This window comes from Rhododendron vialii, chromosome 6a, assembly GCF_030253575.1.
Source record: "Rhododendron vialii isolate Sample 1 chromosome 6a, ASM3025357v1".
Lineage (NCBI taxonomy): Eukaryota > Viridiplantae > Streptophyta > Magnoliopsida > Ericales > Ericaceae > Rhododendron > Rhododendron vialii.
Genome location: NC_080562.1, coordinates 21,764,808 through 21,780,567, shown reverse-complemented (window position 1 = coordinate 21,780,567; position 15,760 = coordinate 21,764,808). Strand labels below are relative to the sequence as shown.

Sequence of the window (15,760 nt, the reverse complement as noted above, 5' to 3'; positions counted from 1 at the left end):
TGCTGAATAGTATGATGGTACATGGCTCTGAATTCAAAAAAAGAAATGTGCGCGATATTTGTTTTAGTTGTAACTAATTGCACTGGATGATCAATGCATGAAAGGTAATTTAATGTTTTGGCTCTAAGCCTCTTGGGGGAAAAAGGGGCAGGAAGCCTAAGAAGAAATGATTAGATCTGCCTTTTGGAACATAAAGGGTTTGAATGGTCTCTTGAAACAAAACCAGGTGAGGAAATGAGTATATGAGAATCAATTATCTTTGTTGGCTTGGTTGAGACAACAGTTAGGCTAAATAATTTGGATGCAACCATGAGTCATTGTCTCCCTTCTCAGGGGAGTTTTATTCATAGTGTTGGTTCTAGTGTTATTGCTAGAGTTGTTGATTGGAATGCCTCCTATTTTAATGTGACTCCTGTGTTGGTGGATAGCCAGTGTATCACCGCTAGGGTTGAGCAGTTTCAATCTTCAGTTTATTTCTATATTTCAGTAGTATATGGTGCTAATAGTGTTCCTGATAGAAGATTACTTTGGGGTGTTTTGAGGTTCTTATATGGGATTATTGACGGTAACCTCTGATGAGCGCAACTTTGTAAAGTAAGAAGGGGGGCCACCCATGTAGATTGTATAGATTAATGCGGCTATAGAACAATATCAACTATGAAGACTTCAAGATACTTTTTCCTCGAGTGTGTTGTGGTTTCTCAAGGCTTCCGTAATTTGTATTCTGCTTTCTTTTACAAACAATTTCTGTAATTATAATGCATAGAAGATATAATAATAGTTATGCTTTGTCGAATTAATCCTACATTAATATGCAGGATAGATTTTGTTGGTGTTGCTGCAGTATGGTGCTGTTTATTGGTCTCAGAAATTCTAACACTAGCATTTTATGTATTTGTTTCAGTTCATATGCTGGACGGTGCAATGTTTTCTGGACCGATCGACGAAGATCATGTTGGTTGAGCTGTTTTGAAGAGATTTTTGTTTTTTAATTTCATGTTTTTGTAGTCCCCTAGTACGATGTTTGGGTATTATAACTCATGAGCTACTGGTATCTATTTTAATAGTTCTTATTGTCAAAGATTGATTGAGAAATTTGGGTTTAATTAATGTCTTTTTTATCTACTTGTTATTGTTTTTTAATTGGGGAGCTGACAAATATTTTTTTTCTTTCTTTTGGCGTAAAATTATTAATGTTGAATGTGGAAGATTATGGCAATATGCATAATCTACCATTAAACCACGGTTTTCACTTAAAAACATAATCTTTTACATGAGAACAACAACGGTTTTTCGTAAAACCCGTTCTCTTCACTTGACTATTAACCATGTTTTTATGTCATAACCGTGATCTTATAACATATTTAACAATAGTTTTAGGTTCAAACCATAATGTTATAGTTAATTTAATTACGGTTTTTCATGCAAACCGTAATGGTATAATATTTTTAACCACGGTTTTAATAGAAAACCATGCTTATTTGATTGAAAATGATCACGGTAAATAAGATACAATCACGATTTGAGTAAAAACTGTGATTAGTTCATTCAAAATGATCACGGTTTTATGAGATACAATCACAGTTTGAGTAAAAACTGTGATTAGTTCATTCAAAATGATTACGGTTTTATGAGAATACTGAGATGTTTAATTGCAAACAATCACGGTTCTTACCTTTCAAGCATGGTTTTTTATTAGCTTGTATCACAGGTTATAACCGTGTTTAAAAGAAGGAGACTTTTAATAACGGCCCGATAGACCACGGTTTTATAACCGTGATTAAAATCAATAGATCACGAGTAATAACTGTGATCACTAAGCATTATTGTAGTAGTGGGATGATCTTACTTGTTTAGTTTCAAGATTACAATGAATGATTTATGATTACTTATGTGAAAAGTCCTGCCGCGAAGTCAATGCATGAAAACGAGACACAAAAATTGAGAAAGTAGAAGTATGACACTTAGGGTATTGCTAATGAAAAGAAAATGTTTTCGAAACCACAATGTGGCCGGACGTGGTAGCCCATTGTGTGGGGTATGTGTGTGTGTGCCAATGGGAACCCGGAGCAGCGGAACCATTGTGAAGATACTCGAGAACCCGAAACAGCGGAACCGAGGTTAGGTGTGTAGTTTGGTTATCCGCAGAGAGAAGCCAATGCAAATTGTGTGTCAATGGAAACCCAGAACGGCGGAACCATTGTGAAGATACTCGGGAATCCGGAGCGGCGGAACCAAGGTTGGGTGTGTAAAAACGATTTTGAAAAATATATATTTTTGAAACCACAAATGTTTTTGTGTGTGTGTGTGCGCGCGCGCGCCAATAGGAACCCGAAACGGCGAAACCATTGTGAGGATACTTGAAAATTCGGAGCAACGGAACCGAGGTTGGGTGTGTAAAAACGTTTTTTTAAAATGTTGATTTAGTAAATGAAAATGAGACACAGTCTACGATAAGTCACATAGCAGAAACACAGATATCACAGACACCAGCGTTAGTCGAATAGCGAGTGTGGATGTGTCATTGTTAAATATGCATGTGCTATTTGAAATTTCTAATTGGCATATTATTTCTATGCCCTGTTGTTTATAAATATGGGTTAGCAGGTATGAGATTATTCTTCTAAGTTTCTATAGTTCACGGTGTTACTATTGTAACCCGGACATATTATACTGGGGGCGACGCCGGTATAATGTGTTAGACTATGTAGATGAATAGGGTGAACTCTACACCTTTGAGGTTTTCAGAGCCGAAGAGCTAGCTGAGATGGGAGAGCAGGCTGAGCAATAGATAGGCACCCTAATTTCCTTCCCTTGTTGAATATATGTACTTTTATGAGAATTATGCTATAATAATGAGCCAGACTCTATTTATGTTTTCAATAAAAATATTTATTTAACGTTCCCAAATTTCAGAACGTTACAAATAATGTGAAATTTAACATTATTAACTTTAGCAACCTCTAAATGGATAATCAAAATCAGTTTTGATTATTCAATTTTGCTTATTACAACGAGGATATGCTCTAAGAGCATCCACAGTGGAATAAGTAAAATAAAAAAAATTAAAAGTTAGCAATATTGGATCAAAAAAGTGCTCACATTAAAATAACCAAATATAGCAACCTCTTAACAACTCATCAAATTTTGGCTTTTCAATAATCAAAACTACCAATATTTTGTCAATAACCAAATTTTATCTCTCAATCAAAAACACCAATATTACACAAAAACCTTCTCTATCTCTCTCTCTCTCTCTCTCTCTCTCAACAATGTTTTCAAAAAATAATTATAAAAAACTGTAACTTTCAAATTTTTTTTCTGTTTTTTTCAAAAAAAAATTTTTTACAAAAAACAAATTTTTCAAAATTTTTAGATAACTATAAGTAAATAAAGTGTGTTTTTCAAAAATCTGTTTTTGAAATTTCAAAACTCTTTTATAGAAAACTGTGTTTTACACAAAATCTGTTTTTAAAAAACTGTATTTATAGTTTTTAAAATTTCAAAACTATTTGTGTAAATATAATTCTTTCAAAATTTCTCAAAATTGTATTTACAGTTTTTAAGTGAACAAAGCGTGTTTTTTGAAAAACTGTTTTTCGTTTCGAAAAACTTTTTTTTAACTATTTCTAACATAAACTGTTTTTTTTCCTTCAAAAATCGCTTTTTCAAAAAATATGCATAAAATGAAGGAAAAAAGTTTGAAGGGTTCATTGGTTTTGATTATAGGCAAAAAATAACCAATGTGAGATTTGACATTGCTAACTTTAGCAACCTCTAAATTGATAATCAAAATCTGATATGGCATGTTTTGATTATTCACATTTGTTTATTCCACTGCTGATGCTCTAAGATTGCTAGAATTAGTAATGTTCCCTAAAAAAAAGTGCTCACAGTAGCATAACTAAACTTAACAACCTCTTAGCAACTCATTAAATTTTAGCCATTGGATAATCAAAACTAGTTACTTTTTGTCAATAACCAAAACCTTCTCTTTCTCGCTCAACAATGTTTCGAAGAAAAATATTTTTAAAAGAAGGTTTTTTTTTTGCAATAACAGTTAAACTGTTTTATTAGAAACTGTTTTTTTAAAACTGTCTTTTTTTTTTTCAAAATCTGTTATTTTATAAAAAAAAACTATTTTTTTATAAAAAAATTCGGAACAGTGTTTTTTCAGAACTAAAGTTTTAAAAAATTATTTTATATTTCTAATAACCTGTTTTTATTAGTTTGAAAGTTATTTTTAAAAAATTGTTTTATACAATGACAATTTTTAAATTTTTACGGGTTGAAAGTATGATGTGGCAAGTTTTGATTATTCAATGTTAATTATGTCACTGTGAACATCTACATTGCTGACTTTAGCAACCTCTTAAATAGATAATCAAAAGGTAATGTGACAACTTTTGATTATTCAATTTTAATTAATCATTTGTGGATGCTCTTACTGAAAACCAGACCACACCGAAATACACTCCAAACAGACAATCGAATTTTCCAACCAGAATATAGTACTCTCCAATTGTACTGAAATAATTTGCTGGCTGGCTTGGTGGGTGGTAGCGCAGCGGTCTCTTTCTCCAGCTCAAGGGTTAACATCAGAAAGAAACTGGAGAAAAAGACTTGCACAAAGAAGACTACAAGAGTGAGGTGATGGATCTGGAACAAAATTGGCCGCTTAGTCCGGCGGCAGATGTGATGTCCGAAAGTTGCAATCTGATGACAAATACTACTATTAATTTTAGGCCGCTAAATACAGTAGTAAATAGAAAGATATGGATCCTCTCCACTCTACCATCCAGTTATGCCTATTTGTGGATTCTTCCCGGGTGTAAGTTTGATGATCAGAATCATTCGCTATTTAGAATTCGTCAAGAGAAGCAACCCTAAAAAATATATGTATATATATCGGTATATATTGATCAGATATTGTTAGAAATGATTTACCAGCACATTTATGTTGAGAAAAGAACATGTAACGTAGTATCAGAACCTTTTTAACCAATTTAGCTCAAAATAAAAGTGTTTTGAAATTATATCAAAAAATATCCAATCACACTATGATCGGAAAAGCTTCGATACACACCCGTACTTTCAAAAGAATGTTATGCCTATATTTGGAAAATTTTAAGTCTCTCAGTGGTAAATAAATATTACGCTTTTAAATTGTAAATGTTACGTCTCACAGTGGTTAGAGGTGCATATGATGCGCACCCTTTATAGGTGTTATGCCTATTGGTTGAAATGCATGTTATGTCTTTCAGTGAAAATGTTATGTCTCTCAATAGTGAGTGCATATCGTATCTCCCAAAAAATAGTACGTATTGTAGCGTTACCTCACTATAATTTGTAATATAATTGATATTTCCAACCAGTTGTAAAAAGTAAATAGTTTCGATTATCAAAATAGACCCGACGAGCCCATGAATGGCCATAACTGTGCGGTCCGGTCGTTTCTTTTTAACGTGGCTTCTCTTTGCAAGCAATGTGACATGATATATATCCGCGCGTTAAACTCAAATGTTTTTGTCGTTGGTAGGTATACGAATTGAAGAGGTACTACTGTATTTTATTTCTGTTTTTTTTTTGATCAATCAGCGTATTTTATTTCTGATGATTACATTACAAGGGTGATGCCACACGAAGACCTTTTTGTATGGTATAGGTATGGTATGGTATGACCAATAATTAATTAAAAGGTTGATTTTTAATATAGGAGGAGTACGATTGGATTCCAGAAGAATAAATTTTGTAATGCTAGATAGATTGATAGATAGATAACTGCACACAATTATGTTTTCGAGGAGTATATTTGCATTTGTCTCATTTTCTTGACTCCTGCAATGCATCAGCAAAATGCGTTGACCCCTCTTTTAATTTTGTCTGTCCCTGTTTTTGGGGGAGTCATTTTGTTCATTATCGCTTTGTTCACTCTCGCAAATGTATGTGTATTCCTTGTTTCACTATAATAATTAAAACTGTTCATTTTATCCGAATTCATTTGTTCAGATATTAGTGAGTGTTTGATATAAAAACTCCAAACCGTTTGCTAATCAAAATCATTCAAAATTCAGCTTACTCAAATATTGGTAAGCGTTTGATCTAAAAATTTAATCTTTCAGTCAAAAATTTTAAACAAAATAAATGAACTCCTAGACGAAGCACCTACCGATATTCGATTGAGCTGAATTTTGTTACCATCTCCTACAAAATGAGTCTGAAAAAAATGAATGGTTTAGATTAGCAAAGTGAGACACGAAATGAGCATAACCTCACCGATGGTGAACAAAACGAGGGTGAACAACATTGGTCTCTGTTTTTGGATAATTGGGTTGAGGTTCTAAAAAAGGACTGTAATTAAGGGGTTGTTTGGGAGTTTAATTTTTGAATGTTTAGCATTTAGCATTTTGTCATTCTACCTAATTGGAAGTCAAACAGAGGAATGCATTATGCCGTAATTAAATATTAAAATTGAGTGGTAGAGACACAATTTGAAAAATCAACCCTGAAGTAGTGTATTTTAATTTGTTTTCCATTTTGCATTCTCCAATTACCTTTGAATCAAAAGATATTATATATATTTCAGAAAATTAAGAGCAATATGGTCAAAAAGCGTATTGCAATCTATTCTTCAGAATATACCCCAAACGCTTTACGAATTCATAATCTAATATACTTGTATCATCTCTATATATATATACGCACTCTCATAATTAATCTCATAGATGGATAAAAAATAAAAATAAAAATTAATGCTACAGTATGTTTTAAAATTTATAACCCGCATTTGCGGTCAATTAGGATACTGATCTAGCAAGGAGAGTCTGACATGCGTCAAGAGTGCAAGAAGTTTAGCAGGGCCCACTTCCTTTCCTTCCTTCCTTCAAATTAATTATTACTCCTAATATATATATATATATATATATATATATATATATATATATATATATATAAAAGAAGAAATTGGAACTACCCGATCGATCAGTTTGTAGCGCGCAGAGTTGTTGAACTACAATATATATCAGAAAGTCTAGGTACACCGCATGGAGTGCGGTCATTGGTCCACGGCATATTTTTTGGGACTCATTCTGGGTTCTATAAAAATACAAAAAAATATTTATAAATTTTAAAATAATATTTTATGGGACTCTATAAAAAATAAGTTCTAATGGATATCGGTAGGTATATTTTTTGAATTTGTAGTAGCAAAACTGCTTAGTTTCGCAGTTTTCGCCTCTATAAATTCAAAAAGCATATCTACCGATATCCGTTGAAGCTGATTTTTTACAGAACCCCATAAAATATTGTTTTTAAAATTTATGAATATTTTTTTTGTATTTTTGTGGGATCCGAAATAGGCCCCAATAACCGTGCGGTGGACGGTCACCGCACCACATATGCGGTGGTCGTAGTCTGGCTCTATAATCACCGCACCACATATGCGGTGGTCGTAGTCTGGCTCTATATATATTTTCAAAACAAACCCCGGCCAGTAGTACTTCCATACGAAAATTAAGTACCGTCTCCTCCCCTATACATGATCATTTCCAATCCCACCTGTACTACTTCTCTTATTTAATTGCCATGAGATGAATTGATCAACTAAACAAGCCAATGGCCACCACCATAGACGACTTCAGCTTCCCAACAACCACCAACCCTCCGCCGCTTTTCATCGGGTCGCCGCCCTTGTGGCGCCGCACTTCTTCCACGCCCTATCCCCACAAAGAAACCCAAAGGAAATCTCCAAAAGAAGATGACGAGGGAGAAAGCAGTAATTCCAAGGAAAAATCAATTTATCGTAAGGAGAGAGAGAGCTTGTCGTATGTTGAGCAAAGCCCCAAGGCAGCACAAGAAGGACGTGGATGGAGAAATGGAGAGGAAAAAATGGATTTGTTATGGGAGGATTTCAATGAAGAATTGTCCAGAATTCAGGGGTCAGAGTGCAAGAATTCTGAAGTGTCACCCGGCCATAGGGCGGCAAATCAGTTTGCCTGTGTCCAAGGCAAGAGGTTACTGAAAAGTGGCGGTGGCACGGTGTGTTCCGGCAAGAGGCCGGGCGTGGTGGTGTTCATGAAGGTGTTGAAGAGGGTGTTTTTGCTTCATAGTTCTCATCGGATGGTCAAGAAGAGAACATGGTAGAGATCAAAGTTGCTAGCAACCAAGGGTAAATACATAATTTTGTATACTTTTTCCTTTGAATATTACAGAACACGATGTTCCCGACAGAACTCAATGAAAAAATGAATTTATGTAGCTGATCTCAAATTTTTGGTACTTAATGCTCTGTTTGGCTTAATTACATATACTTTTTCCTTTCAAAAAGTGAAATTGTGAAATAGGTTAGTTCTTCGTATGACCTACCACCACACAAGAAAATGCTGGAGTTGCTATCACACGGGGAGAGCATTGTTCAACCACTTTTTCGGTCTTTTAATTGGTAAGGATTTTTCAATTACCCATTGATGGGTGTTTCCGGTAGTGAAAAATTTGGAGATTTTTATTTGCGGTTAAAAAGTTGTTAGGTGTTTCCGGTACTGAATAAGTTGTTGAAAAATGTCAAGTTATTTCCGGTGGTAAATAAGTTGTTGATGGTTTTTGAGTAGAGTTACTGTAGCAAAAATAGTTTTTATTGACAAGTTTTTTTGTTAGAGGAAATGAAATATGAAAATGCTAAAAGTTTTTTATTAGTAGAAACGAAATGAAAAAATGCGTTAGATTTTCTATGGTTTTTTAAGTGAAAACACCCCCTGAATCTGAGTTCTTTGGTGTGATTAGTCAAGAATTGCAAGACTGATATATGGTCCTGACAATTTCATTTAAAGTTAGAATTAATGGCAAGTTTTCATTTACTAAACACTAAACACTAAACACTAGTGAACTCGAAGTGGGGGCTGCTGTGATCAAATATAGCAGTGTGCAGCTGTGCCCAATTTCACCGTAGTTTAGATTTTAAAACAACTCTTCCTTGGAAGAGTCAAGTTTTTTAAAAATTCGAACCGTCCAAAAGTGTTTTGGACTGTGAGATTGCACGCTGCTGTGTTTTGCTCACAGTAGCCCCTGCTTACTACACAGATAATGGGAAGAGGCTTGCTACAGTCCATGAATTGAATCCATGAAAGTCTCTATGAAAGATAAATAGACGACTCAGATTCACAGCATGAAAGCCTCCATAAAAGATAAATAGACAACTCAAATTTACATCACTGTGAATTTGAGCTGTCTATTTATCTTTCAATATGAGGCGTCTATTTATCTTTCATGGAGGCTTTTGTGGATCCAATTCATGGACAACCTTTAACATTTTCCTAATGGGAAGTTTGCCTTTGTGTCCACATAATTAGGAAAGTCTTGGGTATTATCAGCTTTAGGGTTGGGGTAAAATTCTTGCTTATGTTAACTGAAGTATTGGAAATGTTTCAAGTCTTGAGCCAAGAGGCCGGCTTTTGGTCTAAAGAAATCTGGTGCATTTAGGTGCTATGAGAAATAACGTCAAGAGTTCAAACTCATATTCCAAAATGTTAATCTTACGTACTATTCTTACAATATTAACTTTCAAAAAAAGAAAAAAAAAAAAAAAAAAAAAAAAACCTATCCAAGACTGCCAGACCTCATGATTGTGACCGAAGGGTAGGAATACTTCGAGATGCGACATATCAAAAACTTAAAATTCGAGTTTTCATTTGGGTCAACGATATTATCTTGTACTATATTTGCTTAGGCTCCGTTTCGGAAACCTTTTTAAAAAATAAGTACTTATTTTGCCACTTCTCATTCAAAAATAAGAAGGGTCATTCCACAAAACCCAAATAAAAAGTTTCTTTCACATTTTCAAACTCAAAAATAATGTAAATGAAAAAAAAATTCAATTTTTTTTGCACCGTATTAAAGATCTCAATGAGATCTATCAAACAAGATCCATAGTGGTAGGAAAATTATTTGCATAAACACATAATTTTTAAGCTTGAAGTTGCTTTATACAAAAAATAAGACTGTTGCTATGATAATGGGCGCCGACGGAGGGAAATCGTACCGGCGGCCACGTCGGGCCATCTCTGGCCACCGGACGGTCGATTTGAGCCGTCCAAAAATTCTAAAAAAAAAAAACAAGGGGGCTTGTGTGGGAATTAACGGCATCTGAGGTGTATAGGATGCTTAATCCGAGCACCCCTTTTCCGTATATATATGATCAAGCACCCTACACAGAAAATGGGTGTTTGGATCAAGCACCTTACACATCTCGGATGTCGTTGATTCTCACACGAGCCCCCTTGGTTTTTTTTTTTAGAATTTTTGGACGGCTCGGATCGGCCGTCCGGTGGCCGGAGACGGCCCGGCGCAACCATCGGTACGATTTTCCTCCCCGGCGCCCATTGGTACCTATGTAAATTCTGAAAAAATAAGTATCACCTTCTTATTTTTTTCGAACAATCTGTATTATTGGATAAAAAATAAGTTCTTACTCCCTCCGTCCCTTTTTAAGTGTCCAACTTCGTAACTCCAACTTATTAAAAAGACATCATCATTATACCTTTCACATCAACTTTTTCCTCCACTTTCCCTACTTACCCATCATCATTACTCTTTTACCCACTAACTTTTTAAAATGAAATCTACTTTTAGGGACAAAATAGACAATGCACCAATTTTTACCCACTAACTTTACAAAATGGACACTTATTAAGGGACAGCCAAAAATGGAATACTGGACAATAAATAAGGGACGGAGAGAGTATTTGTTTTCTGGAACGGGCTTTTAATTGCATAATGGAATATTGAATGAATGGCTTACTGCTTACACATATATAGTTATTATTATTTTAGTTATTACTACTAAGCTACTGTAATATATCTATGGGCACCCAGTCGATCGATCTGCTAAAATGTTCTCTTCGATCGATGTATATCACGATTTTGAATTGTCCAATTTCCCTTCTATAATATGTTTTCTTTTTTAGTTTATGTTGTGAGAAGCAGGTCATTTTTTTTTAGCTCCTACTCAAAAATTGAAATATTAGATGGAGGGAAAGGGATCCGGGGGCCTATTGTCCCCAAGGGGCAGCAGGGACTGCAGCACCCCAGGACGGTGTTGTTTTTGACTTCTGAGCATGGAAATTGGAACAGATCCCTCTCGCCATATCTTGAGTTGTTGTTTGGCCACCTCTTGATTTTTACTTGGCTGATAGTGTAGGGTTTCATAAGAAACCCTAAACCCAAGATCTCATGTCAAACCATTGAAGAAAATAATTATACCGGATGCATACTTGTCGCCATGGACGATGAAAACCTTAGTGCGTGGTTATTCGTCTTCCGCCTCCAAAATCCTATTCTTAATTTTGACCTTAGTCTCATACACGATGGAATGGTATGAGAAAAGAGGCTAGGATTTGGAGTGGTGACCTTGACCACATATTTATAAGCCCCGGTTCCATCATAGCCCATCATAATAGATGGAACCATATTAGGCTCTTTAATTGGTCTCTACATATAATATTAGCCGGCACCACTTAACGCATGTGATATGACTCAAATACGTGCTAATAGAGACGTGTTCATTACCCGGGTCACATTAATTGAACGATCACAACCTTATGGGTAATACCAACATCACTCAAGCCTTATTTGACAACATACAATGTTTAATTTTATGAGCTATGTAGGCCCACCAAGAGAAAATTGCTAACAATCTCCCACTTGGGCCACATAGGTCATCATGATATTAAACATTGTAAACTTTAGGAGCTCAAACTTTTGTTGTCGAAATTTATGAGTGTCATCTCAAAACAATCTGGTCCATCGAAAACATAAATATAGGATCATGGCGGCCTTTGTCATATTTATCATGACAGGACCCATCTGGTCACATATACCTATGTATTCAATGACATAGATCAAATACGGATATGTAGCATGGAAAACACATGCAATGTGATCCTTTATCATGCCTGTTTCCAACTGGTCCAACTTTATAACTCAATAGAGTTCCTGTATCATGCATATTTTCAAAACTTCATGTATAACCACAATTTGAAAAAATACACAACTTCATTTCAGAATCATCAATAAACCAAATGTGATCACCACAAATGTCAAATAATCCATAATATGAGTAGCACAACTCCCACTAATAAAATACTTCATTAGAACTAACCACTCATGCACGAGCAACATGCTCCTTAAACACTTTAGGTGGTAAACCCTTAGTAAGCGGATCCGTAATCATGAGTTCTGTGCTAATGTACTCAACTGACATAAGATGATTCTAAACTCTTTCCTTAACGACAAGAAACTTGATGTCAATATGCTTTGATTTTGACGAACTCTTGTCATTCTTAGAATACAGTTCAGCAGCTTTATTATCACAGTAAATCCTTAGCGGCTTCTCGATGTTACTCACTATATGAAGCCCCGAGATAAAATTTCGCAACCATATCGCTTGATTTGATGCCTCATAGCAAGCTATGAATTCTGCTTCCTTGGTAGATGAAGCTATAAGTGTCTGTTTGACACTTTTCCAAGATATAGCTCCTCCAGCTAACATGAAAACATAACCAGAAGTGGATCTCCTACTATCAAGGCAACCAACAAAATCAGAGTCTGAATATCCAATGATCTCTCCAAATGTTCAGATCTCCTGTACGTGAGCATATAATCTTTTGACATTTGCAAGTATCACATAATGCGCTTTACTGCTTTCCAGTGATCCATGCCTGGATTACTTAAATATCTTCCAAGCATGCCAACCACATATGCAATATCCAGACGCGTACAAACTAGAGTATACATAAGACTCCCTACTGCTGATGCATAAGGGATGTCTTCCATTTGTTTTATTTCCAAGTCATTCTTTGGGCATTGGAGCAAACTCATTTTGTCACCTTTGGCAATTGGTGCATCACATGATGCACAACTCTTTATGCCAAACCTACTGAGCTCCTTATCGATATAAGTCTTTTGTGACAAGCCAATTATACCACGTGATCTGTCACAATGAATCTATATGCCTATCACAAAAGATGCATCACCAAGATCTTTCATTTCAAAATTCTTTGAAAGAAATCTCTTAGTTTCATGCAATAATCCTATATCACTGCTTGCCAATAAGATATTGACATATAATACTAGAAAAATGAATTTGCTCCCATTGATCTTATGACAGACACATTGATCCATAGCATTTTCCTTAAAACCAAAAGAGGAAATTACTTGATCAAACTTCCGATAGCATTGACGAGATGCCTGCTTTAAGCCATAAATGGATTTCTTTAGTTTGCAAACCATATGTTCTGATTCTTTTGTCTCGAAACCTTCTGGTTGCACCATATAAATGGTTTCTTCAATGTCACCATTAAGAAACGCAGTCTTTACATCCATTTGGTGAAGCTCCAAATCATAATGAGCTACAAGTGCCATAATAATCCTGAGAGAGTCTTTCGATGATACCGGAGAGAAAGTCTCTTTATAGTTAATGCCTTCCTTTTGAGTAAAGCCTTTGGCAACAAGACATGCCTTATATCTTTCGATATTGCCCTTTGAATCCCGTTTGGTTTTAAATATCCATTTACAACCAACGGGTTTGACATCTTTAGGCAATTCGACAAGATCCCAAACGTCATTATCACTCATAGACTTTAACTCATCCAATACGGCATTCATCCATTTTAGGGAGTTAACACTTTGTTTGGCTTGACTGAAAGATATGGGGTCATCCTCCAATCCTATATCAAACTCATGTTCTTGGAGATAAACGACATAATCACTTGAAATCGCTGATCTCCTCTCCCTATTGGATCTCCTTGGCACTTCCAATTGAGTTTGTTGGGATTCTTCCGTATTAGTAGGAGACAACTCAGGAATAGTATGGTGGTTTGCATCCGCATCCTGTACTAAGACAGGTGTAACCACATCATCAGTCTCAATATGAATCATATTAATCTCAATATGTTTCTCCTCAAATTAAAAATTCCTGGGTTGTTGTGCACTCCCACTACTTTCAACATCCTTAATAAATTTGGCATTGTCTGTCTCAATTATGGTATTTGTGGAAGGGCAATAAAACTTGAAACCCCTTGACCTTTCTGAGTATCCAATAAAATAACAACTAACAGTTCTTGAGTCCAATTTTCTTTCGTTAGACTTATAAGGCCTAGCCTCAGTTGGACAACCCCAGACATGGAAATGCCTAAGACTAGGTTTATTTCCAGTCCACAACTCGTACGGGGTTTTAGCTACTGCTTTACTAGGTACTCGATTAAGGATATAAACTGCAGTCTTTAAGGCTTCTCCCCACAAGGAATCTGGTAAAGAAGAATTAGACATCATACTTCTAACCATATCCTTAAGGGTTCGATTTCGTCTCTCAGATACACCATTTTGACGTGGTGTCCCTGGCATGGTGTATTGAGGTACGATGCCACATTCTTCCAAGTATCTTGCAAAAGGCCCTGGACGTTGTTCGCTTGATCCGTCATATCTACCGTAGTATTCACCACCATGATCAGATCTAATAGTCTTAATTTTCTTATTAAGTTGATTTTCAACTTCTGCTTTATAAGCCTTAAAAATACGTCTAGTGCCTGTGATTTTTCATGTATCAAATACAGATACCCATAACGAGAATAGTCATCTATAAAAGTGATAAAATACCGTTGACCATTCCAAGAAGCCGTAGGGAATGGACCACAAATATCGGTATGTATCACTTCTAAAACGTCTAAACTCCTTTTGGCACCAAATTTCCTTATGTTTGTTTGCTTCCCCTTTATGCATTCAACACAGATTTTGAAATCTAAAAAATCAAGAGGATCAAGAATTCCACTTGACACAAGCCTTTCAATTCTCTCTTTCGAGATATGTCCCAAACGCTTGTGCCACAATACAGAGGAGTTCTCATTAATTAATTTTCGCTTCGTACCATATTTGTCAACATGCAAAGTTTCATTAAACTGTAAGTGAGAGGCATCCAAGTCTAACCTGTATAGACTATCAACTAGATATCCAGTACCAATAATATTTGAATTTTGGAAAAGACTGAAACCTCCATTTCTAAATGAACAAGTATAACCGGATTTGTCCAAACAGGAAACATAAATCAAATTCTGTCTAAATGACGGTACGTAAACAGTCTCATCCAAATCCAAATAAAGACCAGATTCTAATTTAAGTCTATAGACTCCAATTGCCTCAACACGAACTTTATTGTCGTCTCCCATATAAATGAACCTTTCAACATCACTGGGGATTCGACTCTTTATACAACCTTGCATAGACACGGTAATGTGGATAGTTGCACCCGTATCTATCCACCAAGTGTTGGATGGTACTTCAGCTAAATTAAATTCACAGCAAACAAAACTGAATTGATTACCTACCTTTGCGAGCCACTTGTGATATTTGGGACAATCCTTCTTCACATGACCAACAGTCCTTTTGCAAAAGAAACAGGGAACACCTTTATCCTGTTTCTATGCCATAGTTGTCTGTGAAGCCCCAGCATCTGCAGTTCCCTTAACCTAGCCATGAGAATGAATTGTAACATGCTCTTTCCATTTCTTAAAGTTGGAACACTTAAGAACTGGAATATTATTCAAATTGGCAGATGCAAAAGATGCAACAATAGAAAAGCTCACAATTAACAAATATCCATCTACTTTAGTGCAATGATAATAATAAGAGAACTTGAATATAATTATCATGCAAAACTTGGACTAATTGTAGGGACAAACAATCAGACAAATAAAATAAAATTTGATATTTATGT

General features: G+C 35.4%; 1 protein-coding gene across 1 annotated transcript; it reads left to right on the top strand.

Moving 5' to 3' along the window:
- The first annotated feature begins 7,614 nt into the window (after positions 1-7,614).
- LOC131328487 (uncharacterized) lies at positions 7,615-8,142 on the top strand. The gene has a single exon (XM_058361429.1). The coding sequence runs from the start codon at positions 7,615-7,617 to the stop codon at positions 8,140-8,142; it is 528 nt and encodes a 175-aa protein (XP_058217412.1).
- Positions 8,143-15,760: the final 7,618 nt, after the last annotated feature.

Excerpts from the sequence above, each read along its gene's own strand:
- LOC131328487 (XM_058361429.1), top strand. The coding sequence starts at position 7,615 with ATGGCCACCACCATAGACGACTTCAGCTTCCCAACAACCACCAACCCT.